This window comes from Salminus brasiliensis, chromosome 19 (genome assembly GCF_030463535.1).
Source record: "Salminus brasiliensis chromosome 19, fSalBra1.hap2, whole genome shotgun sequence".
Lineage (NCBI taxonomy): Eukaryota > Metazoa > Chordata > Actinopteri > Characiformes > Bryconidae > Salminus > Salminus brasiliensis.
Window position 1 is genome coordinate 6,256,616 of NC_132896.1, and position 27,825 is coordinate 6,284,440.

Here is a 27,825-nt window from a genome sequence, read left to right on the forward strand (position 1 = left end):
GGTAGAGTAGAGCAGGGTAGACTAGGGTAGAGTAGAGCAGGGTAGACTAGGGTAGAGTAGAGCAGGGTAGACTAGGGTAGAGTAGAGCAGGATAGGGTAGAGCAGGGTAGACTAGGGTAGAGTAGAGCAGGGTAGAGTAGAGCAGGGTAGAGTAGAGCAGGGTAGACTAGGATAGACTAGAGCAGGGTAGAGTAGAGCAGGGTAGACTAGGATAGACTAGGGTAGAGTAGAGCAGGGTAGAGTAGAGCAGGGTAGACTAGGGTAGAGTAGAGCAGGGTAGACTAGGATAGACTAGAGCAGGGTAGAGTAGAGCAGGGTAGACTAGGGTAGAGTAGAGCAGGGTAGGGTAGAGCAGGGTAGACTAGGATAGACTAGAGCAGGGTAGAGTAGAGCAGGGTAGACTAGGGTAGAGTAGAGCAGGGTAGAGTAGAGCAGGGTAGACTAGGGTAGAGTAGAGCAGGGTAGAGTAGAGCAGGGTAGACTAGGGTAGAGTAGAGCAGGGTAGAGTAGAGCAGGGTAGACTAGAGTAGAGCAGGGTAGACTAGGGTAGAGTAGAGCAGGGTAGAGTAGAGCAGGGTAGAGTAGAGCAGGGTAGAGTAGGATAAACTAGAGCAGGGTAGACTAGGATAGACTAGAGCAAGGTAGAGTAGGATAGACTAGAGCAGGGTAGACTAGAGTAGAGGGTGGACTAGGATAGTCTAGGGTAGAGCAGGGTAGACTAGAGCATGGTAGACTAGAGTAGAGCAGGTTAGACTAGAGTAGAGGGTGGACTAGGATAGTCTAGGGTAGAGCAGGGTAGACCGTCACTGCTGCATTATTTAAGGTGGAACAGAAAGTTTGAAGAAGAGGAAAACCTTAGCTTAGAGTTTTCACTGTTCACTGTGAACGTGATGCCGCAAATACCAAACGGCTCACAGAACAGCAGTTCAAGAGTGTGATAGTTAATCTTTTAGAAGTTAGAAACCAAACTATGGTCAAAATGCTCTTTTCTGCAGAGTTGTCAAGCGAATGTTAGCAACTACTATCATCTGTGCAGTCAGTCTGTCAACTCTTTGCCAGCTCTTCTCCTGACACTGACAAGTTCTCGATACATTCATGTGTATTTTGTTGTGCTTGCTGTTATGTTTGTGTATCTAACGTTTAGTCTCACAAGTCACATTTCTCATAAGTGTGGGTGCAGCGTCGGCTATATTGCCAACTATGGCAAATTCAAACTGACAAATGACTTTGGGGTTACATTTGGAGTGGCCAATCAAATTTCAAAGCCATCCCTTGGACATCTTTAAAGCATTGTAGCCTGAGTGACCCCTGACAGATCCTATCCAGCATGCGTTCTCAGTGGGCTCCGTTCAAAAGCCCTCTAAAGAGGGCAGCTCTGTCAGCTGAGATGTCTTTTTCGCTGTTGCTCCGGCGGCACCAGGAGGTCGGGCAGTCTGGCATGTGCTTACATTACAGCTTTTAATGAGAGTAGTCCAGATCATGGCCTTCTTCCCGATGAGAGGTTTCCCTTCACAGCCTGTCCGTGCCCTCTGTCATCTTAGCACGCGGAACTGAGAACTGCTTCGAAATAGATGTAGGCCTGATTGTGGCAGTAATTGAGCTCATGACTGGGTTCTTTGAGAATGTAGTGAGTTTCTCTGGCGTTCAAAAAATGGCTGTTGAGTTTGTGTCGAGTTCATTTGCATTTTCTTAAGTGGAATTTTGTTTAGATGCTCCAGCCCATCAAGCTTTATGAGGATACAGTTCTTAGCAAGCCCAGGCATTCTTTTACATAATGATGATATTTCATAGCTCTGGGCCTTGGGCTAACACTGACCTCTCCCCTCCTCTTGCCTTCTGCCTATGGTTATACTAAAACTGGCGTATGTCCAGTCGCTTCACTGCTCAGGCTGATGGGCAGCCGGATAACGTTCCGCACCATTCCCCCTGGCTTTGCCTCGGCCCCTTACCAGGTCAGGGAATCAATTCGGCCTCTCTGGTGCTCTCTTATCCCAACCCACCCCCCCCCCCTCTTTTTCACTCTCTCTCACTCAGTCACTCTTCCTCACTTCCACCCTCTTCAGATAGAGCTGCAGTGAAATCTGCCTCTGCAAGGAAATGAATTAAATATATTTCCCTGGGACTGTCGGCAAGCTGTCTGTCCACATAAGCAGCTCAGGCAGAGGAGGAGAAGGGTGTTGGGGTGGGCAGGGGGTTGGGGGGTGGCGCATATGTGTGTGCAAATGGAGCATTTAGCTCATTAGAGGATGGAAGTTCTCTGCCCCCTGGCTCGTGTGGCTTTGAGATGCTGCCCCAGGTAACAGTCATGTCCAGTAACTGTATCCTCCATCCTTACCTTCAGTAACCCTTAAAGCCATTTCTTGAATCTTGAATAACTTGAGATCCATTTGTTTTCAGAGACCCGTTTCCCATGAAAGGTTTATAAATATTTCAGTCATTAGAAAGTTATTGTAGAGACATTCTTTAAGCTTGTGAATGGAGCTAAAACTGCTGGCTTAATAACAGGGATGGGACTGTTATAATCACATTAGTAATCACGCAATAATACACTATATATATTTCTACTAGATTGCTGTGATGATTTGATTGCATTTCTCAGCAAGAGCTTAAGTGAGGTCAGGATATTGGATGATCACCACCCCACCTCATCATCCCCAACTCCCCAACTCATCCTAAAAGTTTTGGACGGAGCTCCAACCATCATTCCACAGAACACAGTCCCACTGCTCCACAGCTCAATTCTGGGGGGGATTTCTACCCCTCTAGACAAACACATGGTATTATACATGGTGCCAATTGTTTATCTCCAGAGATTCCTATTCTATTGGCATTACTTCTCTGCAGGGACGAGACAAGCTGTGTGTGTGTGTGTGTGTGTGTATTTGCACATCTGCATCAGCTTAAAGTAGCTGAATACATTCATTAGAAGTGCTGTCCACAAACATTTGGACATATGGAGTATATATAAACACTAATTAGCAGAAAATGTGTGTGTCACAAGCTCACTGGGAAAAATGAGAGCTAATTGTGATTTGAAATCACCAGACTTTTGCTTGCAAAATATTTGAATAATAATGTTGTGATATTGTAACTTTTAGACACAGTCTGGTTTTAAGGTCACTTATATAATTGTTGTTTCTGGCCACTCAGCCCTCATACCTAAGTCTCTCTGTTTTCAAATAAAACCAGTCTGACTTTGATCATAAGGTCTTGAACCTCCAGAACCCAGTTGTTTACACCTTGCTAGTTTTCACTGTAGAAATCAAAGTGAATTTGTAAAGTATCCCTGTTTATATTGGTATTGGCCCAAGTGATAATAGTCAAATAGTCAATCGATATTCTTATAAAACGGAGAGTCCGAAGGGTATTTATTGCTGCTTTAATGAATGATTAGCTCTGTTCTTGTATGATTCTGTAGAAATACACCCTGTAAAGGTGCATATTTCTTTAGCAAACCATGTAAATGAGGTGTGCATGGTATGGCAAGGTATGAAGAAACTTGATGTAAAGGTTCTTCACATTCTGTAGAGATTTAAACCAGCATTATGCAAGAATTGTCATTTCTAGTTCTTGGGCTCCTCCTATACTCGGGAAGTGTAACACATGCTCTACGCAGAATTTGGCAGAGAAATACACAACCGTTACTGATAGCGAAAGAGACAGTAGAGTAAAATGACAGAATTTTACACATGACTTGGATTATGCAGCGTTACGCAATTGTTGTGAGCTTTGTCCAAACGTTATAGAGATTAGTTAACAGAGTCCCGAGCCTGAAGATGCAATGATAGAGACACTATTTCCCCCCTTGGGTTAAAGGCGGAAGCCAAATTCCATCTGTGTCCAACACTAATAGTGAATATGGTTGTCTTGTCTTACATCCGTGACTGTATGTTTATTTGTGCCTGGTCTGCTGTATCCTTGAACAGTCATTGCTCCTGCAGAGCCTTTTTTCCCCGTTTAGCCATTTGCCACCCTGCCCACGTCGCCAATCAGTTGTTGAACATTAGACATTCATGTTTCAGCGCTGCCTCTGCATGACTAACACTAGTTCGTTTTTCAAATAGAAGAGTTAGCAGCTCTCCGCCTCACCCACGAGGAGCAGTTTGCAGGGCTGTCAGGGGAGTGATTGCCCTCAGTGGCAAATTTCTTTGTGCTGAACAGGATTCATGATGTCAGACCTGTAGTGCTGAGGAAGCAGTACTGTATACTTTCCTCCTGATGACTTTTGCTGATATTTGAAAGTGTGTGTGTGTGTCACGCGATCTTCAGCACCGTTTCCCGTGCAGGCGCCATCTGCAGCTCCTCTGTTGTTGCAAGTGTAATGAGTTGCTAATGAAATTCTTTTCAGTTCGAAGGGCTCGGTGTGGAGAGCGATGAGATATTCCGGTTTGCATTGTTCTCCGCCTCTTAGCTTAACAAGGCAACAATTAAATGTGATCCTGTGCCGCTGTGTAAAGAACACTCCAGCAGCTTCTGACGCGCTTCACAAAAGTGAAAACAAAAGCATCCGAAACAGCAATTAAACCCCTGCAATTGTCCCAGATATGCTGGGCTGGGTCTGTGGGTTTGTGCTTGTTATCTGTACAGGAGAGGGTCATGGGATTTGAATATTTTGCTGTATGTGTAGTTTTAGGCCTTGTCTAGACGTAGCCGGGTATTTTTGAAAATGCACAGTAGTCTCTAGCAGAGTTTCTAAAATCTCTCCATTCATTTAAGAGCACAAAAACGAGTGTTAAAAGTTTGTTTAATTACGCCAGTGCAGCAGGAGGTGCTAATATCTCATGGATGATGATCAAATTCCTCAAGGACCAGCGCAACAGGCAAAATAGACCTAAATACAGTGCAAAGCTCAAGCAGATTTTCTAACAAGAACAAACAATTCTTCACAGTTCAAACAGTTCAAGTGGCTTCTTAACCCGATCTCTCACACACACTTGCAATTTGTACCAGAAAAAAGCTTTAAAAAGTCAACACCGCTGTGTCTGAATCACCCACACACTACGGATCAGGCAGAGAATTGGAGGGTTTGTAGCTTTTTAAAAATCTGAGCACAGTGCGTTCTGTTACAGTGTAATGCAGGGTTGCCAATCATATGACCCGAAGGCCGGAAGCAGCGCTGTTAGGGTTCAAATCCGGCTCAGCAAATAAATTTAGAATCGGTTTTCTCAGCGGCGACCTTTCAATTGAATTGATCCGCTTATAGAAGAAGAATCCACTCTCCATAACCTGCACTGACACTGACCTGTAGGCATGAACAGGCACAGAGTTAAACTCAGCAGCAGAACCAATCAGAGTCTCTATTTTAGCTGGGGGACAACAGACGGTCAAACTCAGAGGTGGATCAAAGCCAATCAGAATTTTCTATTTTAGGGAGCAGCAGGATTTTTCATAAAGGGTGAAAGCAGTGCGAGAGCTGATTCAGTGAGAGCTCCTCATTAGCGAATTAACAATTTCATGCCTCTTTTCAAAAGAAGTAAACACTGTGCCAGGTTTCCCAAACAAAAAAAAGGTTGGCGCCTTTGACAGTATGTAATGCATGTAATGTTGCCTGTTATACCTCAGATGAGTTTGCCACCCCTGCTGTAATGAAAAAGTAAACCCAGTTGTTAATCTGCAGTGTCAATGTCTTCGAAAAGCTGCACTTTCCCTGAACACATGAGTTCTCTAAAATCTCCAGAGACTTTTCAGTCTCCTAAGACACTGTGTGCCAGTTCGGACCATGACTTCAGCTTATGGTGATTTGGGAGAAACTGAAAGAGAGGGGGCAGAAATTTTGGGCTGGATTTCAAGCGACTTCTTCCTTGGTAGGAAGCCAGTCCCCCGTCTAATATGTAGAGCCAGGAGTGATAGATGTGGAGGTTGAGATGGAATTTATAAGGTTAGGTTTGGGAGTTATTTCACATCTTCACTTTGTTTGGATGATTAAAAAAAAAAAGACCATTTAGAATTGATCCAGGTACATGAGGAAAGGGGCTTAGAGCAGCACACTGAGGCCTTGACCAAGTGAAAGAGAATAACCGCTTATTTGCTAGTGTGGACCGTGTCTGTGGAGGTGCAACCAGGAGGCAAACTCTGAGGACTTTTGGGCTTGAGTTCAGGGCGGCTTGGTGGTGGGTGTGTATAGCCGAGCCCCTCCGTGGCTGAGGTGAGCAGTAGAGAACAAAGAAGATGAGAAGACTGGGTGGTGATGGGTGCAATGTTGTTTGACAAAAGTGAAGTGAGAGTGGAGGGTATATTATAGGCCTAAGGAGGAGGAGTTGGGGCGTGGCCCATCTCCCAAAATTAAGTTACATTGTAACTCTACTTAATGCATGAGGCCTGACCATTTAAATGGCCTCTTCGATTCTTTGGGACTAGCTGGACATTATGCTGTTTTACATTTAATACACTGAGAACAAAATATTTGTTGCACAAGGATTATTTAATTGGTAATATTTGGCAATTATTTTGACATCATGACACTCGTGCTTTTTTCCAATCATCTAGAGCTCCCTCTCCTGGTATGGATAGGCAGACTGATACTCAAGCATCGAAACCAGAGAACGTATTGTAGAAGTTCCACCTAATAAAATCTTCAGTCCAAAGTCAGTTCTGTCAGTTTTTTAAAACCCAGTTAAAGGACTTCCTAACACTGTCTCATGGACATACAAGGCCTTAGTGGTGAGCTGCCGGTAAGCTGATTAGCTTTCCAGCCATTCAGTGCATAGTTGCTACTCAGTATCCAGACGGCTAGTACCTGTTTACTGTAAAACCAATGACGTGCTTCATTCTTCCTCTATAATAAAAATCATTCTTAGCATTTTGGCTCCATTTGCCCCCATTATATCACATCTTCTAATAAGGACCGCCCGCACCCTGCCCCAGCCTTTTTACCATTTTTCATGTTTAGTTTTTTTGGTAGGATTAGAAAAATAGGAGGATTTCGATTCTGTCAATATTTTTGACACTGGTTCTGACAATACTTCTGATACTGTGTAACTGTGTAAATACAGTATATATAAGTATATAATATAATATATATAGGACAGGCCCTACTGTTCCTCCGCCTGCTACCCCTTTAAAAGTGCTCTATTATCAAAACACATGAACTTATCCAGTTTGTTTGTTTTTAAGAAATAATACATCTTTTAAATTAACATAGTTTAATCTCGTATGTTCTGTGTATTCTGATGTTGCTGGTCTAAATTGTGGCTAATTGTATGTGTTTAGTCAGGTCTAAACCCGTCCCTCTGCCTTCCCTCGCTCTGATAGGCGATGCTGAACATTTTGACTTTAACGAGCTTGCTTTAAAAACTGCCAATTTGTGTTTGTCTGGTAACGAGGTGTGTTTGATGTTTAGAGATTGAAGAGGAAAAATTGCTTTACTTGCTGATTTTGCAGTAAAGGCCTGCGACTGTGACCCCAACCTCATCTACAATTATTTGCATACGTTTACCAAACTGATTTAAATGTAGCATAGTTATTTACATACGTGCGGTTGCATATCGGTTTGTTGTCAAAAAAAGCCAGAAATGTAAAAAAATATATACGTCATTACAGATTCTTACACCCTGAATGCAGCAGCCAGTCACATGACTGAAGGAGCATTCAGTTGCTAGATCAGTGTCACCTGAGTTGTAACTCACGACACCTGTTTGTACCTCTGTTTAAGCCTGTCTGTTTGTCTGAAGCCTTGTGAAGTGTTGCCATTGTTCCGTCAGTGCATAACAAGCGTTCCTCTGTTTTGTCAGTCTCACTGTTTACGACCCATTTCTGTCTCTCTGTTTTGCCTTTTGGATTTTGCCTTTCTGTTTTGACTGCTTGCACTTTTGCTCTTTGGTAACAAACCTTGCTTGTTTGCTCAGGATCTTTTTTTGGCAAAGCGTGTGTATCACGCTTCACTTTTTCTGTTTTCGACCTGCCCGGGCTTTGACGCCTCTCTTTTGGATGGCCTTTTTCTTAATGAACCTTACAGCTTCTTTTTCATCTGCGAGTGTGTGGTTTATTTACTAGCAGTGTAATGGATTAGGTTTTTGGAGTCCCAGATCAGATCATTTTTCAAATGAGCAAAAAATAAATCAACCGATTTAATAATTAATTAGTTAATGATGTCATTACGTGTGTTTCTCACACTAACTCGGAAGGGTTCAGGACGCATGTGAACTGTGGATTAATCACCAAAGTTTAACGTTTAATACACACTCAAATACAGTTTTACTGCTGCTTTAAACAGGAATACTTTTTTCCAGAGATGTTGTAAATGAGAAGACGGTCACTGGTTGAAATATGAATGGGAGGTCTCGTAACACTCATCATGGCGTATAGATGAAGTCCCTTCTTCCAACAAAAGAGCCAATCAGCTTGCTGGTTACTAAAATAGTCCTGCCCTTCCAACAATAAGAGCCAATCAGCTTGCTGGTTATGGATAAAGCTTAACAAAAACAAACGTAGCTGTAACACAAAATAAAATAAATAAATAAATAAAATTACTGTCTTACATTTGTCTCCCTTTTTTTTCTTTCTTGCTGATCTGAAAAATATAATAAAATGTGTTATACTACTATAATATAATTATTAGTAAATATATTATATTTAATAAATAAAATGTGTTACAAAAATAATAAATATATTATATTTATTATATTTTATTTTATATTAAATTTTTTGCTGCTACTTTGAACATCCTTGTTTTAAAATTTTGACAGGAAAAATATATAAGTTGTATTTATCTTTTATGTTAGCAGGAAAGTTAAAAGAAGGTAAGGTGCAGAATTTTCTTCATCTTCATCATCTTCATTGTTAGTTAACAAATGCATGAAACAACCTTAAACTTTCAATAATGAAGATATTACTCAGCTATCAAAATAGTTGTTTTTCCAGCCATAATGAGAAGTCCAAGATCCATCTACAAAAACCTCTAGCTACCAATATCTTCATAACCTTCCATTAACTAATAACTAATAAACATGGATTCATTGGACGTGATGCAAAAAAAAGAGTTTCTCAGCAGAAATGCGACCGAAGATCAGCAGTAGAACATCTCTAGAAGCTGGATGTGGGCCTGTGGGTTGCATATCAGCAGCTGACTGTACAGTTTGAATCTAGATCACATCTCATATGACATCCACTCCATCTGTTAGAGGTTGGAGAATCCTCCTACAGGACGGCAGGTCCAAACCCAGCTGCATTGTGGGCCAGTGTGTGGGCAGGGTTTGTGTGGGCAGCTGGTCGTGCTGGACTGTGAAGATGGGGCTATTCTGGCAGCTCTCGACTGGCCTTCAGGCTAATCTCCTGACATGATGCATATCGATGGCTGTGTTTTTGCAGCGAGAGGTGATCTACAGCTGAGGAGAAGAGAGAGACGGGGAGGAGAGAGAGAGAGAGAGAGAGAGAGAGAGAGAGAGAGAGAGAGAGAGAGAGAGAGAGAGACATATTTGGACAGAAGAGTAAACGGGTAAGCGTAACGCTTAACTCTGCGTGAACTCGGTGGCGCGTGCAATAAGCTGCCTGATGGAGGCCTCCACTCCAAACATTTGCTCTGGCATGCTGAGAGCGAGCGAGACAGCAGCCGAGCAGCAGATACACACCAAACAGCAGTGACCTTCTGAACAAACAGCTTTCTGCGCTCACCAAAATAGAGACTGCTGAAAATAGGCGATGCGGGTCGGGTTCTAATGTAGGCTGAATATTTGAAAGGGGTGAGCATGAGGGTCTTTGTAAATAAGCACTGATAGATGAGAGATGCAGCAGAGCCTTGTGCACTCCAGCTTGCCTTTAGGGTCTGCGCGCTGTGGAGTGAGCTTCAGGGCTTGTATCAGCCAATTAAAGTCCAGGAGAGTAGAGTGTAAAATATTCAAAGTAATTGTATGTTATGAAACTTACATGAGCAAAGTTTGAATAAAAAAAATAAAAATAAAAACTTGCCTGTCAGCAAAATGCAGCTTTATGTTAGTTGTTTCCTAGGGTGTTGTTATGATACACTATGTCCAAATGTTTGTGGACACCCCTTCTAATGAATGCATTCGGCTACTTGCACCCATTGCAGACACAGATGTGCAAATACACACGCACACACACACACACACACATACAGCTTGTCTAGTCCCTGTAGAGAAGAACTGCCAAAATTCCAACAGCATAGGACCTTTTTATTCACCATTTCTAATGCCAGATGTGGGCTAGATGGGTATAAAGCCCCCCTAGCAGCATTTGAGCCATGGAGCAGTGGAACTGTTCTTTTGGAAAGGGCTGGGGAGTTGGGGATGAGGTGGGGTGGGGTGGTGATCATCACCATTGCAAGCAAATTCTCACAGCCGTGCTCCAAAATCTAGTAGAAAGAATTCTTCCCTGGACAGGAGAGACACTGAATAAGTCCTTTTGTCCATAAAGTGTATATCTAGGTGGATGCTAGGGTATCCAAAGTAGTGTTTACATTTACATTTATGGCATTTAGCTGACGCTCTTATCCAGAGCGACTTACAAGGTTACTCGAATTACAGAGTCGGATGCTTAGGAGGTGTTAGGAGTCTTGCCCAAGGACTCTAATTGGTGTAGCGTAGCACAGTCACCCAGACCAGGAATCGAACCCCAGTCTTCCAAGTGGTGCGGTAGCTCACTGGCAGGTAGTGGTGTTATCTATTGCACCACACCCATCAGTTTTTTCAGGTGCTTGCAGGGTGTGTCTAAGCTAGACTAGGCTATACTTGGCTATACCAGTTGGTGGCTATGAATTGCTAAGTGGTTGCTATGGTATTCTGTGTGGTTGCTGATACGTTGTTCATATATTACAGAATCAAGGGTATTAAGAAGAGTTTATTCTTGTTGTGTTCAGCGACACGTGAGGTCAGAATATTGGATGATCACCACCCCACCTCCCCAACTACCCCTAACCTCTTGAGACCCTGCATCCTCATATGGAGACATACCTTTTCTGCTTCTCTGCACCACAAGACTTTTTTTAACTTTGACCCTTTGGCCCCATATAAGGACATTGTTTTTTGTATTTGTACTTCCTGTACAAAGACTACATTTGTTAGGCCCTACTAATCCCAAATAGGAGAAATTAAAAATGCATGCCAAGCAAAAGTCCGGGTCTCAGGAGGATAAAGTTGGCATAGCTAACAAACTGGAAGTGCAGTGTGTGTCTTGTGCAGTACAAGCATCACAACCTCATGCCTAGTACAGTGTGACTCTTGCTGGGCTTCAGGGCAGTGTGCTGTGGAGTTCAGTTAATCGAATGGCGCCTCCTGTTACCTCTCATTCTCTGGAACAAACAAAAGGGCGGGCTAATGAACTTGTGCCTTCCAAATGAGTCTTACATCTTTCAGGCAGTGTTGTAAGCCAGGATGGAGATAAAATGTGTGTAAGGAGAGTAACATCAAGCCGAAGTCTGGAGGCGGTGCGGTCTATACTATAATAGCTATAATATCCGCTATTTGGCTCAATGAAAGGACTGTGGGAAATGGCTCTACAGCTGAGGTTAGCCTGCCGTTGAGGAGACTGTCATTAAAGCAGTGTTTATTCGGCGTCCCTGCACAGGCACTGATAGAGTTATTCTGACTGATAGAAAAACATTAGATCAGCAATGAGCCTCATTAGGCTTAGTGCACGTAGCTGGCCTTTTTCAGTTGTCTCCACTACCAGACACAAACACAGGGCTCTGAAGCATTACACTCTGATTCTTTTGCCTTCTCACACTCTCTCTTTGCTCGCTTGCTCACACACTTGCACACATTGTTGAGCCTCATTTTCACGACATAGGCATTTGACTATAAAAGGCAGAAATGGAAATGAGATCTGAGATGTATTTTTGTTGTATCAAGCTCCAGACTGTGTATATATGTGTGTGTGTGTGTGTGTGTGTGTGTGTGTGTGTGTGTGTGTGTGTGTTATATAAGGTCCTGCGAGGCGGCGCGCAGCAGCAGCAGCCAGCAGCCTTTAGGCAAGGTCACCGATGGCAGCTGTCTGCCGTGACTTCAGACTCCAGTGCCGCTCTCGCCTGGAGACGGTGACAGGATCTTTTAGGGTCACCGTCTTCTCCTTACGCCACTCATCTAGAGCTGTGTTCAGGGAGGGAGTCTAAACAGTGAGCTACCATGATTCTCACTCCACATTTAACCACATTTTTCATGTGCTTACAGAAACAGGTTATCAGTATATCAAAGTACATGATTTGGCAAGATATGATCTGTCTGATAAGTCTGATGTTCTTCGCTTTTGCACTGGAGTTAATAAAGTAAGTGGTTAAATGGACTGAGCCTAGTTCTTATTCAAAAGTTCTCCTATCTGTTTGATCAGCAGTATGTACACAGCGTCGGGCTGCGCCTGAAACTTTTTCAGTTAAATATTGCATAAGATGTTTGGTCTGTTGCTCCTCCCCCTCAGTCTGAATCCTGTTTACTGTATTCCCATCTGCAGGTAAGGGCTCCCCCTATCACATGGGAGAGGCTTTCCTATTCTCAGACTCCAGACAGTGGAAGACTATGATGTTGATGGGATTCTAATTGGATTCGAAAATCTCTTAACAGGCAGTTAGACAGTTGCGCCACCCAAGAGCTGTGAAACAATATACATTTCTGTGTCCAAGAAACTATGTTTATGTAGTGTAATTTTACAGATCTAGGGTGGCGTGACGGTAAAACTGCCTGCTCATTAAGTGTGTCAAAATAAGGCTGGGCAATTATTTGAAAGTTCGACTAGAAGTTCATTATTCATAATCGAGATAAAATATTCAACAAATTTTGATCTTGTGTTGTCACAAAGCAGTTTTACACAATCAGTAATAAGTAAAAGACAGAAAAAAATCATTAACATAAAAAGACATGAAAAATCTAAGACCCCCAGTGAGCAGTCAACAGCAACAGTGGTAAGGAAAAAACCCTCAGAGCTGGAGGAAGAAACCTTGGGAGGAACCCAGACTCATCTACCCTCCTCTGATCAGAACTATTAATAGTTCATCAAGACAGGTGTACTGCTCAGGTGTGCAGCATATTCATAATCATAATATAATAGTCATGGTGTAGTAGAACTTAATATAGTCATAGCAGTGATGGTCAGAGTCATGAGAGTAATGATGGTTACTAGTAATATTAATAGTGGCAGATAGTAAGTGGTCAGGAGCCTCCTAGTCTGGGAGAGCGACATATGATATAAGGAATTCTAATCTATCTAATCTACATATGGGAATTATCAGTAAAAAAAATGGAAGTGACTGAGCCACAGACTAAACATCCTACGCAACAGTTAATATATTTCTGCTGCAGCTCATTTACTTTGCTACTAATGTTTTTCAGGCTTAACTCAATATGTATTGTTGACCGAAGTGTAATGCAGAACTATATAAATAGGAGAGCTCTGAATATGGCTGTGTTTAGCAGGCTGCTTTGCTCATTATGTTACACTTAAGTTTCTTGAATTAACACGAACATTCATCAACACTGTAATCGTTGAGTAATATTCATTTCACTGCACAGAATAATGAATGCAAAGTGAATGCCAAGAAGTTTTGAGGAAATTAGAAAGCAAACCAACGCATATTGATTGTGGAGTTTCTTGGCTGATACTTTCCAAACGCACCAAGTGCTGACATGCGTCAGCATAGCGGCTGTGTGGGTGGACCCTGCAGCACTGTGGCTTTTTATTGGCTGAATGGGCTGTAAACTAAACACTTATACACCTACACCTTTAAAATCAATACCTAGCTTTTCCGTTGGTCTAGTTTTGGAGGTAGCAATTGGGCTCAGCAATTCATTTTCTGGAGTGTCAGTTAGGTTAAAGCAACATTATGCTGCAATTTTACCTCAAAATAGCAGCTTCAGCTTCATATTGATGCTCCACTGACTACCTAACAGGGACAATGGCAACTCTAGCATTGTCACTCCAGGCCAGAACTCTACTACTATTGCACCATGGAACTTTGGAAAAGTGTCCAGGCCAACGCTCGAGAGAACTGCATAACGCTGCATAACCGAGTCATATTTGTGTAAAATCCTGTAATAGTACAGGATGCTTCTTTACCTTCAGATGCTTCCTGACTGTAGGGGGAGCCTAGTAGCAAAAAACACCAATTCTCGCATATTGCTGCTTTAATAAACAGGTTCACGAATTAGGCACAAGGGAACATTGGAAGGTTGGAATTCAGGTGATGCTGAATGTGGGAACAGTTTGTGATAGGTGGATGGGTTGCGTGTGGTTGTCATGTGGATGCCTGGGGGGTTTACATGATATCTGCTAAGGGAACTTCGGAATGCCCTGCAGCGTCATCATGTGAAAGACGCTGCGTCGCATTTACAGTAGTCTTCGACCGATCTTTGCTTTCTAAAATAACTTGCAAACGAATGAACTGCAGCCATTTATGATATTATTTGTGTTGTGTTGTGTTATGTCGTGTTTACATTGTGTTGTATTGCAAATAATGAGCTCCAGCTGTTTTAACCCCATAACACGCAATGACTGATGGGTAAAATTTACTGGCAACTTCCAGTGTAGTCATGAACCGTAACTCACTACTCCCTCCAGTTTGAGTTTCCCTACTTGAAATCCTACTTAAAATGTCAGAATTTCCCATGTAGTCCATTTCACAGGAAACTACTGGGTGACTGGTATTGCACCTTGGGAGCTTGACAGTGTTGGACACTGGCCCTCCACGACCAGAACCTCTGATCCTGATCATATAGTGTCAGAAGTCAGCTCAGTGGTAACTGGTGGTCTCTGTACTTGCCTAACTGTAGTGCCAAAACATTGGACACCCAATTTGTCCTAGTTGGTCAACTCCGTTTAAAGTAATGAGACAACATTTGTAAACGTTTATTTTCCCTCTGGTCCTTTAAAAGTTACCCTGAAAATCGCCCATTGACAATAAAACACCCACATTAAAAAAGCCCATTCAGTGAAATTGGCTTCACTCGTTACGGTTAGCCCCTAAAACTGAATGACTGCCAACTAATTGCATACCATGCCATAAAGATTGTACGTAAGTGTGTACGTGTGGAGTTTCAGTGGTGGTATAGGCTCAGGAATGTCATAAACAAGCAAAATGTCTGTACGGGTAGTAGAGCGTTTTGCTTTGCCTCTCACCCTGTTTGTGTGAGTGTGTGTGTTAGTCAGACCAGTAATTAAGAACTAATTGCATTCATGCATCTTAGAAATACGTCTGCTTTGATTTTAATTGCTTGGTTATTTCCTCTAAGACGTGTTATTATCTCATTAAACAGAGCTTGTTGCACCTATGCATGTCTTGTAGTAGGCTAATCAGTGCTGGCATGAACATCCATCCAATATGCCACCTAGCGTGAATGACTCGCAGTTGAGTTCCTGCGTTGTTTGCCTTTCCTGTGAAGAGCGCCGTGTGCTGTGCGGCAGGGGGGAACAGCGTTTAGCCTGCTTCACGGTTCTCTCAGCACAAGTTACTCTAGGCTGTGGAATCAGAAATTTTGGAAGAGCTGTAACCATCATTCAGCCCTACATATTTCAATCTGAGGTGAAGCTACAGGTCTGATATGGTACTAGTAAGGCACGACAATGGCACACCTTGGACTGGGAGAAAATTTAGGTGAATAGTGTAGTCGATGTGTCCAATGTGAGAGACGTGAGCAGACGTGAAGACCTGAGGTACTTTGACAAGCCGCAGATCATTATGGACAGATGATTTGGGTTGGGACATGCCTAAAACAGCAAGGCTTAAGTGGTCCGAGGAGGGACAAAGCACAATCTCATAACTGATGAGTGTTGAGTTGCCCAAGACTCGTCACTGCCTGAGGGCAACGAAGGCTATCCCGTCTGAGACGAACTGACAGAAGACTGGTCAGAGGGCTCCCAGGGTCTCTCTGGTGTGGGAGTGGAGACGTTGACCCACGGAGTCCACTGCACCAGCAGTGCATAGGTTGAGACGGCCATGTAGGAGGCATCCCGGCCTGCCTCGAGCCACGTCTTGCAACTGTGGAGCTTTTTCAGCTGTTAAACAGTCAGTCCGTGAAGGTGTAGTAAACCAATGTCATGTGTGAAACATGTGGCATTAAAAACTGTATTTCCTTCAGTTTATGCGAGTAGACACCATTCTATGGTTCTGCATTGCTACATAAAGCTAGCCATTGGGCGAGAGAGAAATGGGAGGGACACATGTCCCGTAGCTAGTACACCAGTGTGCAGAGCATTACCATCATAAACAATTTGTACCTTCAATTTTGATAGATTTTGTTTTCTGGCAACATTTAGTTGATGACACATTTTAGCACTTCTGTATTAAAAAAATGTTTTAAATGTTGAAAATGATACAATAAATGATTTTATGGGACAAAATTGATTTATAATAAATACAGTATAATAACTACAGTATAATAATATTCTTAATTTACAGTGTTAAAAATTAATGTAGTTCCGCCTTTTAAAGTAGGCTAATATTTGCTGTGATAAAAATGTGCTAGCAATTACAGTGCTGTTATCATTGCTGTAATAATGGTAATAGTACTGTGATTATTACTGTAATAACAGTTACAGCACTGTTTATTACTGTAATAACGGTTACACTATACTTCGCTAACTGCTGCCAGCAAGTTACTGTACATTTCACAGTGTTATTTTTTTTTTACAGTGGACAAACTCATTTTAGCCTCCTACCTACAAGGTGTAGTAAATCAATGAGAACACAGTCCATACAGTTCTGTTGTTCGGACCAGACGAGCATTTGTTACCGAAATACAGTAAATATCGGCATTAAAATCAATATGATTATTGAAAGGAGGTCAAGCCGAACACCCGCACTATTTTTGCTCTTATCATGGAGAGTTTCATGGAGCTGTGCTTTCACTTCTTCTAAAATAAACTTTCTCAGCAGACCCACCCTCAAAGCTTTTTCCCTCCGCTGAGGTCGAACCCCCTCTTTGACCAGTCTAATGCAGTTCAGGTCAATACTGAAGTCTCTATTGTTGTCCCGGCTCTATTCATCTCCAGCTCATTGGTTTGTCTTAACTCGTCTGCCTGCTTTTTGTACAATGTAACAGTATTGATTAAACGGTTGACATAGTCGTCCAGATCAATGGGTGCTATTGTAAAAGGAAGGGAGGTGAACGTTAGAGTCTGAGCTAAGAGCTGTATAGCCTCAGTCAGAAATTGAGCTAAAACACTACCATTATGACCCCAGGAGTGTTTCTGTGTTTAGTAACAGAGACGTGGTAAAGGTACCTGCTGGTTTCAGGCTTGTAGAAGTGTTGCCGCACTACAGGCCATCCTGCCCATCTTAAGAACATACTGAAATTACAGTCCAAGACTAGGCTTAAAATTCATATAGCCAAAAACTAGCCTTTAAATTGGCAATTAAATGCAACCCATACTTGGTTTAAAATCCCAATGAACACTACACAGCCCAAAACTAGACCTAGAATCCCAATGAACACTGAAATAGATCAAACACAGACATAATACCCTCTTCTAAAATGAAATATAGCCCAAGATGAGACTAATCTCAGTTTAAAATACAGTCCAGCACAAGAGCTAAATCCCAATGACCACCAAAACAGAACAAAATTACTTATTGCTGTTTATTAAAATGAAATATAGCCCAAGAGCAGATCCAAAATCCCAGTGAACACTGAAATGGGCCAAAACCAGACTTAATGCCCAACTTGTTTTAAGTCTAGTCAAATACTAGACTTAAAATAAGGGCTGCCCCCAAAGTCAACAAGTCAAATCATTAGTCGGAAACCCATCAGTCAACTGAGATTCTTCAAGTCGAGAGTTTTTTTTGTTTTATAATAAATGAGATAAAAGCTTAAATATGATTACTATCTGTTGCGCTTGCTAAAAGAAAAATTACGTGACAACATGCGCTGGTGGTCTTCTGTTGAGGCAAGCTGAATCTGGGAAGCTGAGGTGAGGGGTGGTGGGAAGTTAGGCTAGCAATAACAGTATTTCTGAAAAGGTCTAAAGTATGGAGCTATTTTTACAGAGAACTCTTAAATGCATCTCTGTGCAGGAATTAGTTTTATACAAGAGTTTCTATGTTTAAAGAGACCTTATGTTAACCTCTTATCGCATAAAGGCTTATTACACAGTAAGATATATTATTCAACTACAGGAACTTCACAAACTGGTGGGGCTGTTCTTTGGTAATAGAATAGGCGGTCCGTAGGGTGTATAAGGGGTTAATATTCCACAAATCCATACTGCAGCCCAACATTATACTGTATGTCTGTAATTAATATTTTACTAAATGCTCACAGATATTAACAAAACTATAGATAAATTGTCAAATCTTTGTACTGAACTGCCAAATCCGATTCAACTGACAAAATTATGAGTCAGGTACAGACCTACTTAAAATTCTCATGAATTAGACCTCACTGAAGGAGACCAAGACTACACTTAAAACCCTCCTTTAGAATGAACTTCAGCTCAAGACCAAGATTTAAATTCCTTTTAAGACTGAAATGCAGCCCAACAATAGGTTTAAAATCCCCATTAATATTAAAATACAGCAAGAGAGTAGCCTGACAGTCCTCATGAAATACAGTCTAAGACTTCAGATCCCTATAACCACTGAGATAGACCATAACTAGACCTAGACTTAAATTTCAACTAAAATCCAGTCCAGCACTAGGCTTAAAATTCCCATTATCATTGAGACACAGCCCCAGGCTGTCCGTACTATCTGTACTATCTCCTTCAGACAGTGGGCAAGGTGAAAATATACAATCTCACTTCATTACACCAGATCTATACTTCATACCTCAGGTTCGATCCCTCTGTTACGTGGTCTAGAGGAGCGTTTGAAGGGTTTAAAAACCAAGTTGTGTTTGACAGACAGTTATTTGCTGATGGCTGCTCTGTTATTCACTGCTGCGAAGCTGTCCAAGGTTACAGAGGAAGAGTTTTGAATGCTTTTTGTTTTCATGTTCACAGAGGGAGTTTATAAAGCTGTCTGATTTCAGCCTTGACAGAAAGCAATCACGTCAGTCAAAAAAAAAAAAAAAAAAAGACATGAACAAATTGCCCTAAATGGACATTGTGTTCATACAGCCTTGCTGGACTGTAAATGCATCTTTTGTGGTCAGCTGAAAGATGTGTTAGATTCCAACTCTCCCTCACTGCAGAGGTAAAGATAAACGATGGAGCTGATGCTGGCACAGCGTGTAGGATAAAATTAAATAACCTCTGCTGTTAATTAGCATCCCTTAATTACCCGCATCAGCTCTTCGTGTGTGTTTCAGCAGCAAGCAGATCCTGGCCGCAGTCACGGTGGACAGCCCTTTTCCCTTCATTTGCCGGTGATGGCGGAGGAATTGGAATTAACATCTTATTTAGCCACTTATGAATGGGTGGTGCTGTCTAAAGACAGTGCCGACAAGAAAGTAAGCACTCCCACAGCAAAAAGTCTTTTTTAAAGCATTGGTTTTCATTTCACAGTTCAAAGAAAGTGATTAATATTTGTCAATGGATTTTGGATGTATACATGCGGAAATCACCCTTGGTGAAACCACCCCACTGAAGTTCAACCCTGTCCAAATCCTGTCCAGGGCTTCAGTAGGGCCTCACATTTTCTGCTTCTTACCATCCAAGTCATCCCTAATTCATTTAGTGAGGTTGAGGCCTGGGTTCTGGGGTAGTTAGTCCATTGTTCTGAGAATAGCAGTAGCTTCAGCACTTTAGATTAAATCCTTGATTAGATGTTGCTTTGCTCAGTAAGAGCTTCTTGATCAGCTCTTATATAATTTCAGACCCACAGTGTTGAGTCATCGTCATGCAGTGGAGGGAAGGATGGACTCAAACACTTGTAGATGTTCTCAGATCAGAAGCAAGAGTGGAGCTTGTCTTTCTCCTTTCTCGAAGATGAAGGTTCATTTGCTAGGGCAGTTTTGGTGGTCCGCCTGTCCTTGAATGGTGGATAGGATGAACCATTAATTGAACTCCAGTAACTGTGTACTTAATGGTGGTTTTGACTGAAGTCAAATAAATAAAGGGTGGGCTCTGACATGGGCACAGCACATGATTTTTTTTTTTCAAGGAATGATTTGGCTATTCAGAGACCCACTAAACCTTGGGATGTTCTAAATATACCTAAACCACCTTCACTGAGTAGTTGATTGATTGATTGATTGATTTGAATTTTTGGGTCATTTTACCATAACATTATACCATAAGAAATAAATCTGAAGTACAATCTTAGTTGAAATATCTGAACACTATTAGCAGAAACTAGCTCTCAGCTGCATCAGGGATGTGTCTTGACCAAAAAAAGTGTGTGTGTGACAAAAAAGACATGAAATAATTCTGACATGTGTCCTTAAAAAAACCCAACAAATCAAAGTAGGTTAATATGTGTGAAAATGCCGTCACTCTTCATAAACCGTTGGACCAAAGTCAGGCGACAGCTGCCCTCTGTGTGCTCTCAGTATCAAACTCTTCAGATACACAAACTCAGTGACGCCCTTGTGCAGGACCCCTCAGGCTAACTGCAGCTACTCTCCTTCTCTCCTCCACAGAGATTCCTTTAAAGGACGGGGAGGAGACGGTGGGCATCTCGCTCTCAGACTCTCCTTTGTTCGCTCGCTGGGGTCATGACCTGGGCCCGGAGAGTCGCCGGGTGGCCCTGCAGAAGTTCCAGTATTACGGTTATAACGGCTACCTCAGTGACCGGCTCTCACTGGACAGAGTCATTCCCGATCTCAGACCAGATGGGTAAATGGTTCCTCACTCACTCACTCACTCACTCACTCTCTGATTCATTAAACACTCAAAGATTCATTAAACCAGCACTGATTAAACAAACACTCACTGATCCTGTAATGTCTCACTAACAGGTTGGTCAATCAATTTTTTACTTTAAAACTTTAAAAGAGAAAATTCTGATGTTTAGACAAGACATGATTTGGCTTTCACCTTTAATCCATCCATGCAGTGAACACACACACACACACACAAACTAGTGATCAAACTAGTGAACACACAGTGACAGTAATCACACATGCTCGGAGCAGTGGGTAGCCATCACTGCAGCGCCCGGGGAGCAGGAAGGTTAAAGGGCCTTGCTCAAGGGCCAAACAGTGGCAGCTTGCCTAGCCAGGGTATCCAACCCACAACCCTGTCATCAAAAGCCCAGTGCTCTAACCACTGAGCCACCAGATATGATATGCTTGGGTTTATGCATGTGGTCCATCAATGCGATTAGTTTATCAAACACTCACTGGTTCATCAGATACTCGCTGATTCATTAAACACTCACTGATTCATTAAACACTCACTAGTTTATTAAACACACACTGATTCATTAAACACTCGCTGATTCATTAAACACTCACTAGTTTATCAAACACTCACTGATTCATTAAACACTCTCTAGTTTATTAAACACACACTGATTCATTAAACACTCACTAGTTTATCAAACACTCGCTGATTCATTAAACACTCACTAGTTTATCAAACACTCACTGATTCATTAAACACTCACTGATTCATTAAACACTCACTAGTTTATTAAACACACACTGATTCATTAAACACTCACTAGTTTATTAAACACTCACTGATTCATTAAACACTCACTAGTTTATTAAACACACACTGATTCATTAAACACTCACTAGTTTATTAAACACTCACTGATTCATTAAACACTCACGGATTCATTAAACACTCACTAGTTTATTAAACACACACTGATTCATTAAACACTCACTAGTTTATCAAACACTCGCTGATTCATTAAACACTCACTAGTTTATTAAACACACACTGATTCATTAAACACTCACTAGTTTATCAAACACTCACGGATTCATTAAACACTCACTAGTTTATTAAACACACACTGATTCATTAAACACTCACTAGTTTATCAAACACTCGCTGATTCATTAAACACTCACTAGTTTATCAAACACTCACGGATTCATTAAACACTCACTAGTTTATTAAACACACACTGATTCATTAAACACTCACTAGTTTATCAAACACTCACTGATTCATTAAACACTCACTAGTTTATCAAACACTCACTGATTCATTAAACACTCACTGACTCATTAAACACTCACTAGTTTATTAAACACTCACTGATTCATTAAACACTCACTAGTTTATCAAACACTCACTGATTCATTAAACACTCACTGACTCATTAAACACTCACTAGTTTATCAAACACTCACTGATTCATTAAACACTCACTAGTTTATCAAACACTCACTGATTCATTAAACACTCACTGACTCATTAAACACTCACTAGTTTATTAAACACTCACTGATTCATTAAACACTCACTAGTTTATTTGATTGTTCATACATTGTTCATACACTGATTTGTCCAATGCTAATCACTGATTCTTTCCCCTGTGTTCTTTTTTCTTTTACACATTTTTCATTTGGTCTTTAAAATTCCTCTCTCACTATTATGGTGCCATTAATCAGACTGACTTACAGATACAAGTGACATGGATGGTGGCCTTGGAGTAACTTGGGATTAAGTATCTTGCTCAAGAGCGCAGTGTGAAATAACTGGTTGTTGTCAGCTGGACCCAAACCCACAGCCACTTGGTTCATAGCCAAGGTTGTCGCCCTGACTGCTAGGCTGCCACTTCTTCTCTACTTCTCTTTTCCTTCCTCAGTGGCCCTCAATTTGTATGCAGGATTATCCTGCTTGTCAAACAAATTGAATTCTTTTTATCTCTAGTGACATTAATGAAAAATCGCAGGAGCTCAGAACGGAGTTTCAGGCGTAGGAGAAACAGCAGAAATATATTAATTACCATCAGTTGGGATCTCTTTTTTTAAATCAGGTGAAAAGCCTAGCAGAGAGCTGGAGGATGGGCAGCCTCAGAGAGAGTTCGGAAAAAGCTTCCAGCTTACTCTAAGTCTGAGCAGAACACGTGTCCGGTCTCTGGTGCTTTTGGCTGGAATCTGAAAGAGAAACTGCAAAAGCACACGTTCTAATTGGAAACATTCGATCATTAGCACGTCAGCAACATGCCATGCTAAGCTTAGCTCCAGCTGATTGGCGTCTGACTAAGGCGAGTGCAAATGACAAACAGGAGCTAGAAGACCCGCCTCTTCTGTCTAATCAGAAAGAGTGTTTTCTATGTTCAAAGTAAAGGAAAGGAAACTAGTCTTATGCATTTGGGGGTACTGAAACCGTACCACCAAAACCTGGTGTGAATCATGGTACATGTAGCTACTCCCCTATAACCTACTATTTATGTCATTAAGAAACCTGTGCAGTATCTACACATAAAAAAATCACATATTTGGCAGTAAAAATGCTATTAGCTTATGATGATTTGGGAGAAGACTGTAAGAGAGGGGGGAGGACTCAGAGGGCCTGTTTACACCATGGATTTCGAATCGGATTTCACTTCATTGTGATTGGATTACAATCAGATCACCTAAACCAAATTCGGAGGTGGTCAGAGATCGATCTCATTCAAATTTAATACAAGTTTAAACATAATGCGTTTTTTTGTGATCCGATTTTTGTGATCGGATTCTGTCAGGCAAGCGGACATACGTCGCTCTAAAAAAAAAAACGTTAACACAAGTAATAGTTACTGTGGATGTTGGTTCCGCTCTCTCCCTATTGCTTTATCTCCCTCGTCTCTCGGCCGTTTGTGTGAGTGCATGTGCACCCTCGTGTAAGAGCAGTATTACAGAGTTTGTTCCCTTCCCCGGTTTTATAATAGTTCTGATCAGAGGAGGTTGGGTCGGGTCCCCCCTTCTGAGTCTTGGTTCCTCCCAAGGTTCCTCCAGCTCTGAGGGAGTTTTTCCTTGCCACTGGGGGTCTTTGATCCTTCATGTCTTAAGTTATTTCTTTTTTGTCTCTGTCTTTTATTAATTACTAATTATGTAAAGCTGCTTTATGATGACAACAGTTGTAAAAACCACTATACAAATAAATCTGACTCGACTTGACACACAAACCGTTATTTACAGGAAGGTAAACGGAAGTGATGAATGTGCTGGTGTGATTTTTACACAGGGAATTAAAATCAGATCTCGTCTGATCACCCTGAGGACGCAAGTATAAACAGAATCTCAAAGTAGATCCAGATACTATCCAGATACAAGACACATGGAGTTTGGGTGGCCTCTGCCTTGTGTTAGGAAGCCAGTCCCCCTTCTGAGATGTGGAGGCAGGAATGATAGATGACAGGGTTAGAGGGAGGTGACGGGGGGGTGGAGGGGTGCGCAGACTTGTCGCAGATGTGAACAAGGTCAAGATGGAAAATAAAGGACATTAGATTAGAAAAGAAAGGCTTTAGGCATGTTCTTCCTCCCCAAACTGAGTTATTCCATATCTCTCTCTTTTGTAGGTGATCCTTTTTGGAGGACAACTGTCAAAAATCTTCTGGCGAAGTGTAGACAGCAGCATCTATCTTTTGATGCTATAGAACAACCAAAAAAGATGCAGATGTAAAGAACCTTATTACGTGTGAAAGCACTCAGTGTAAAGGTTCTTTCACTCGCACCTCTTATGCAAGTATAGTTCCTCTATGGCCTCGCTCAAGAACCCTGTGTAGCACCTTTATTTTCAACAGGGCACTAAAAGCCTAGAATGAGAAGCCTGCCTTAAGTGTCTTATTCTCTTTCTCTCTCCAGGTGCAGAAACATCTCCTACCACACCAACCTTCCCCAGGTCAGCATCATCTTCATCTTCGTCAACGAGGCCTTGTCCGTTATCCTGCGCTCCATTCACTCAGCCATGCAGCGGACCCCCTCCCACCTCCTGAAGGAGATCATTCTGGTGGACGACAACAGCAACAACGGTGCGGCTCTGCGGGGCCCAGAGAGGGGCATGTATGCGTAGTCACACTGAACTCTCATTGCTATGCTACAGACCTGCTTGTTTGTCTGACAGGTGCTACATTGCGGGCATTATAAGCATGTGCAGATCCGCCTGCTTTTGCAGGGTTCTCATATCGGGGTAAAGTCAGCAGCAGAGAAAGCGCCTTGTTGCCTGAATAGTGATTCCAGTTGTATATTTCTGCTTTACAGTTACAGAGGTTGCGCCCGGTTGCTATGGAATTCGCATGTGCACTCAGCTAACTCTGCTGTATTTAATTGCATAGCGAGGAAGAAACAGCTTGATTGTGGAGCAGCTGTAAATGTCAGTGAATACAAAGACTTTAAAATAGATTTCTAATTGTGCTGCACTGAAAAGAAGAGACTTTAGCTCTTCAACAAAAGCATGTCGTCACTGTCATGCAGAAACCTTGCATCTCCAAAATAGCAACTTTACAATAGAAAAAAAACTTCTTTCAATTGAAGACAATTTATGCTTTATTAATTATATATTTGAAATGATTAATTAATTCTTTATGAAATGATTAATGTACATTAAATAAAATAAATTAATTATTTTAATTATTCCAGGACATTTTGGAGCATTTCTGTTGGCCCATTTATCTTAAAAATTGCTGCTAGTTTCACATTTTGTCAAAAGTGAAAAAATGCAAAAAAAAAAAAACTACTTTTTTTTCATAATTTTTTGCTGTAATAAACAGAGAAATTCTGTCAAAAGTGTGAATTCTAAGCTTTCGTTCGTGCCACATGTGTTTGTAAATAGTCACGGTGCTTGGGAGCACATGGCAACACAAAACAGAGGCAGACATGACAGAACAGGGGCAAATATGACATGAATTAAAACTAAATTAATTATCCATTACATGTCAGATATAAATGCATAATTATTTACAACAGCCAATAAAAAATAATTAGTGTTTAGAGGGTAGAGCTTAAGACTAAGAGTTTAAGACTAAGGGTAGAGTAGATCTCCAAGATTCAGCACTAGATCTTGGTCTTCGTGAGTGAACACAGGGGATATCAGAGCACAGTTGTGGGGGTTCAGAGTGTATTACTGAGCGCAGTGAAGATGTAACTGTGTGCTGTATGAGCAGTAAGTGCTCTTTTATTACACTGACTGAACTGCGAACACAAAAAATACAGCTCTGCCAGCATTTCCACAGGATTTCACTTTTTTTTTTAACTCCGCTACATTCTTCAGCCAGAGCTTTAATGCTGTGCTTTTTTTTTTAGATGTACAAAGGCGGACCTAAATATTGAAATACTGTCCGATCTTGATGACATATGACCCTCTTTAACTGTATGTAGACTGAACTGACTCGTCTGAACCCAAAACACAAGTAACATCCATGTTATGTGCTGCCGACTCTAGTCTCAAGTCCTGGCACTCGCCCTAAACTTCGCTTCGCTTTTTTCCAGCTGATGGAGGAAAACTTCTCAGGCTTCTCAAACCTGTCATCCGAAATAGAAAAAAAGCCAAACACCAGTTATTTCTGAAGTTACTGTTGAGTGTGTCAGCGCTTCTGATGCAGTTTTGCAAGCCTACTCCAGGAGTGGACTTAACTTGGGCTCCACATAACGTGGTAGACCTGAGTCATACAACTGATAACTTTAACTCCACTTTGACATGAACACCAGTGAATAAAACTTGAGCCTTATGACTCGAAAAGACTCAAAACAAAGAACAAGAAACACTCTGTGGACAAAAGTATTGGGACATCTACTCATTCATTGCATTGTATCATCCAATCAATCAAGGGGAATAAAAAAGAGTGTGTCCTGCTTTTGTTGGAGTAACTGCCTCTACTGTTCAGGGAAGAAGACTTTCTACTAGATTTGCAAGGAGAATTGTTGTGAGGATTTGATTGCATTCAGCAACAAGAGCGTTAGTCATGGATGATCAGTTATCGTTCTAAAGTCATGTCGCGAACGTAACTCGGTCATGCAGATTTCTCCTGTACAACATCCAGAGATTTCGACCCTTCCTTTCTAGAGAGTCATCCAGGTGCTTGTTCAGTCTCTCGTCACTTCAAGACCTGACTACTGCAACTCTCTTCTGGCTGGTCTCCCTTTGCGCACCATCAGACCCCTGCAGCTTATCCAGAATGCACTGGCTTCCTGTAGCTGCTGCCTGCATCAGATTCAAAACCTTGACTCTGGCCTACAAAGCCCAGAACGGACCAGCCCCTCCGTAATTGATGACAATGGTCAAAAGCCGATCCGGACCAAGAGCCGTTCAAGCTTCAAGTATGGCTCAGCTTGACCCGCCATCCCTCAAAATCTACGGAAGATGAGAGTCCAGGCTTTTTTCTGTTCTGCACCAAAGTGGTGGAACGAGCTTCCCCTGGGTGTCGGAACGGCAAAGTCCAACGCTCGCTGTCTTCAAACCCAGACTGAAGACCCTCCTCTTTAGAGAGTACTTGGGCGAATAGCAGAGCGGTCTTCTTCTTGACTTGTGTTTAGTAGAGTCTAAGATTAGAGGTATCTTTAAATCTTTTGTCTATTCAAAGGTTTTTCTTGGGTAAATAGCAAAGCACTTTTGTAAGTCGCTCTGGATAAGAGCGTCTGCTGAATGCCTTAAATGTAAATGTTAAATGTTAGTAAGGTCAGGATGGTCAGGTTGACCTCACCTCATCCCCAACTCCCCAACTCATCCTAAAAGTACAGGATGGTCTACATCCATCATTCCAGAAAACACAGTTCCACTGTTATAGAAATGGGGCCAATAGGTTCATGTTAATCTGCTTTAGAAAGTCCTGTTCTATTGGCAGAACATCTGTACAGTGACCAGACAAGCTCTGTTTGTGCATTTGCACATTTGTGTCAGGTAAAGTAGCTAAATGCGAGGGGTAGAAACCATAAGGATTCTTGGTAATACTAACTTTGGTATGGCATTGGCCATCACTACTGTTTAGAGGACGAGCTCAGGTGCTTGTAGTGAAGCCACATCTCAGAGCAGTAAACATACATATACACACACACACACATACATACACACTTCTCTTAGCAGACCTTTAGTTCAGCACACACAGCCTCCTGTGAAAGGAAACAGTCC

The 27,825-nt window shown here is 41.8% G+C and overlaps 1 protein-coding gene across 1 annotated transcript in view; it reads left to right on the top strand.

Annotated features, from left to right (window-relative positions):
• Window positions 1-27,825, top strand: part of galnt18a (UDP-N-acetyl-alpha-D-galactosamine:polypeptide N-acetylgalactosaminyltransferase 18a) — a 104,331-nt gene that overhangs the window by 31,113 nt on the left and 45,393 nt on the right. The window contains exons 2-3 of the mRNA XM_072663073.1: window positions 20,454-20,649; window positions 24,567-24,733. Coding sequence (XP_072519174.1) covers window positions 20,454-20,649; window positions 24,567-24,733 — 363 coding nt within the window. The remainder of the gene's footprint in view (window positions 1-20,453; window positions 20,650-24,566; window positions 24,734-27,825) is intronic.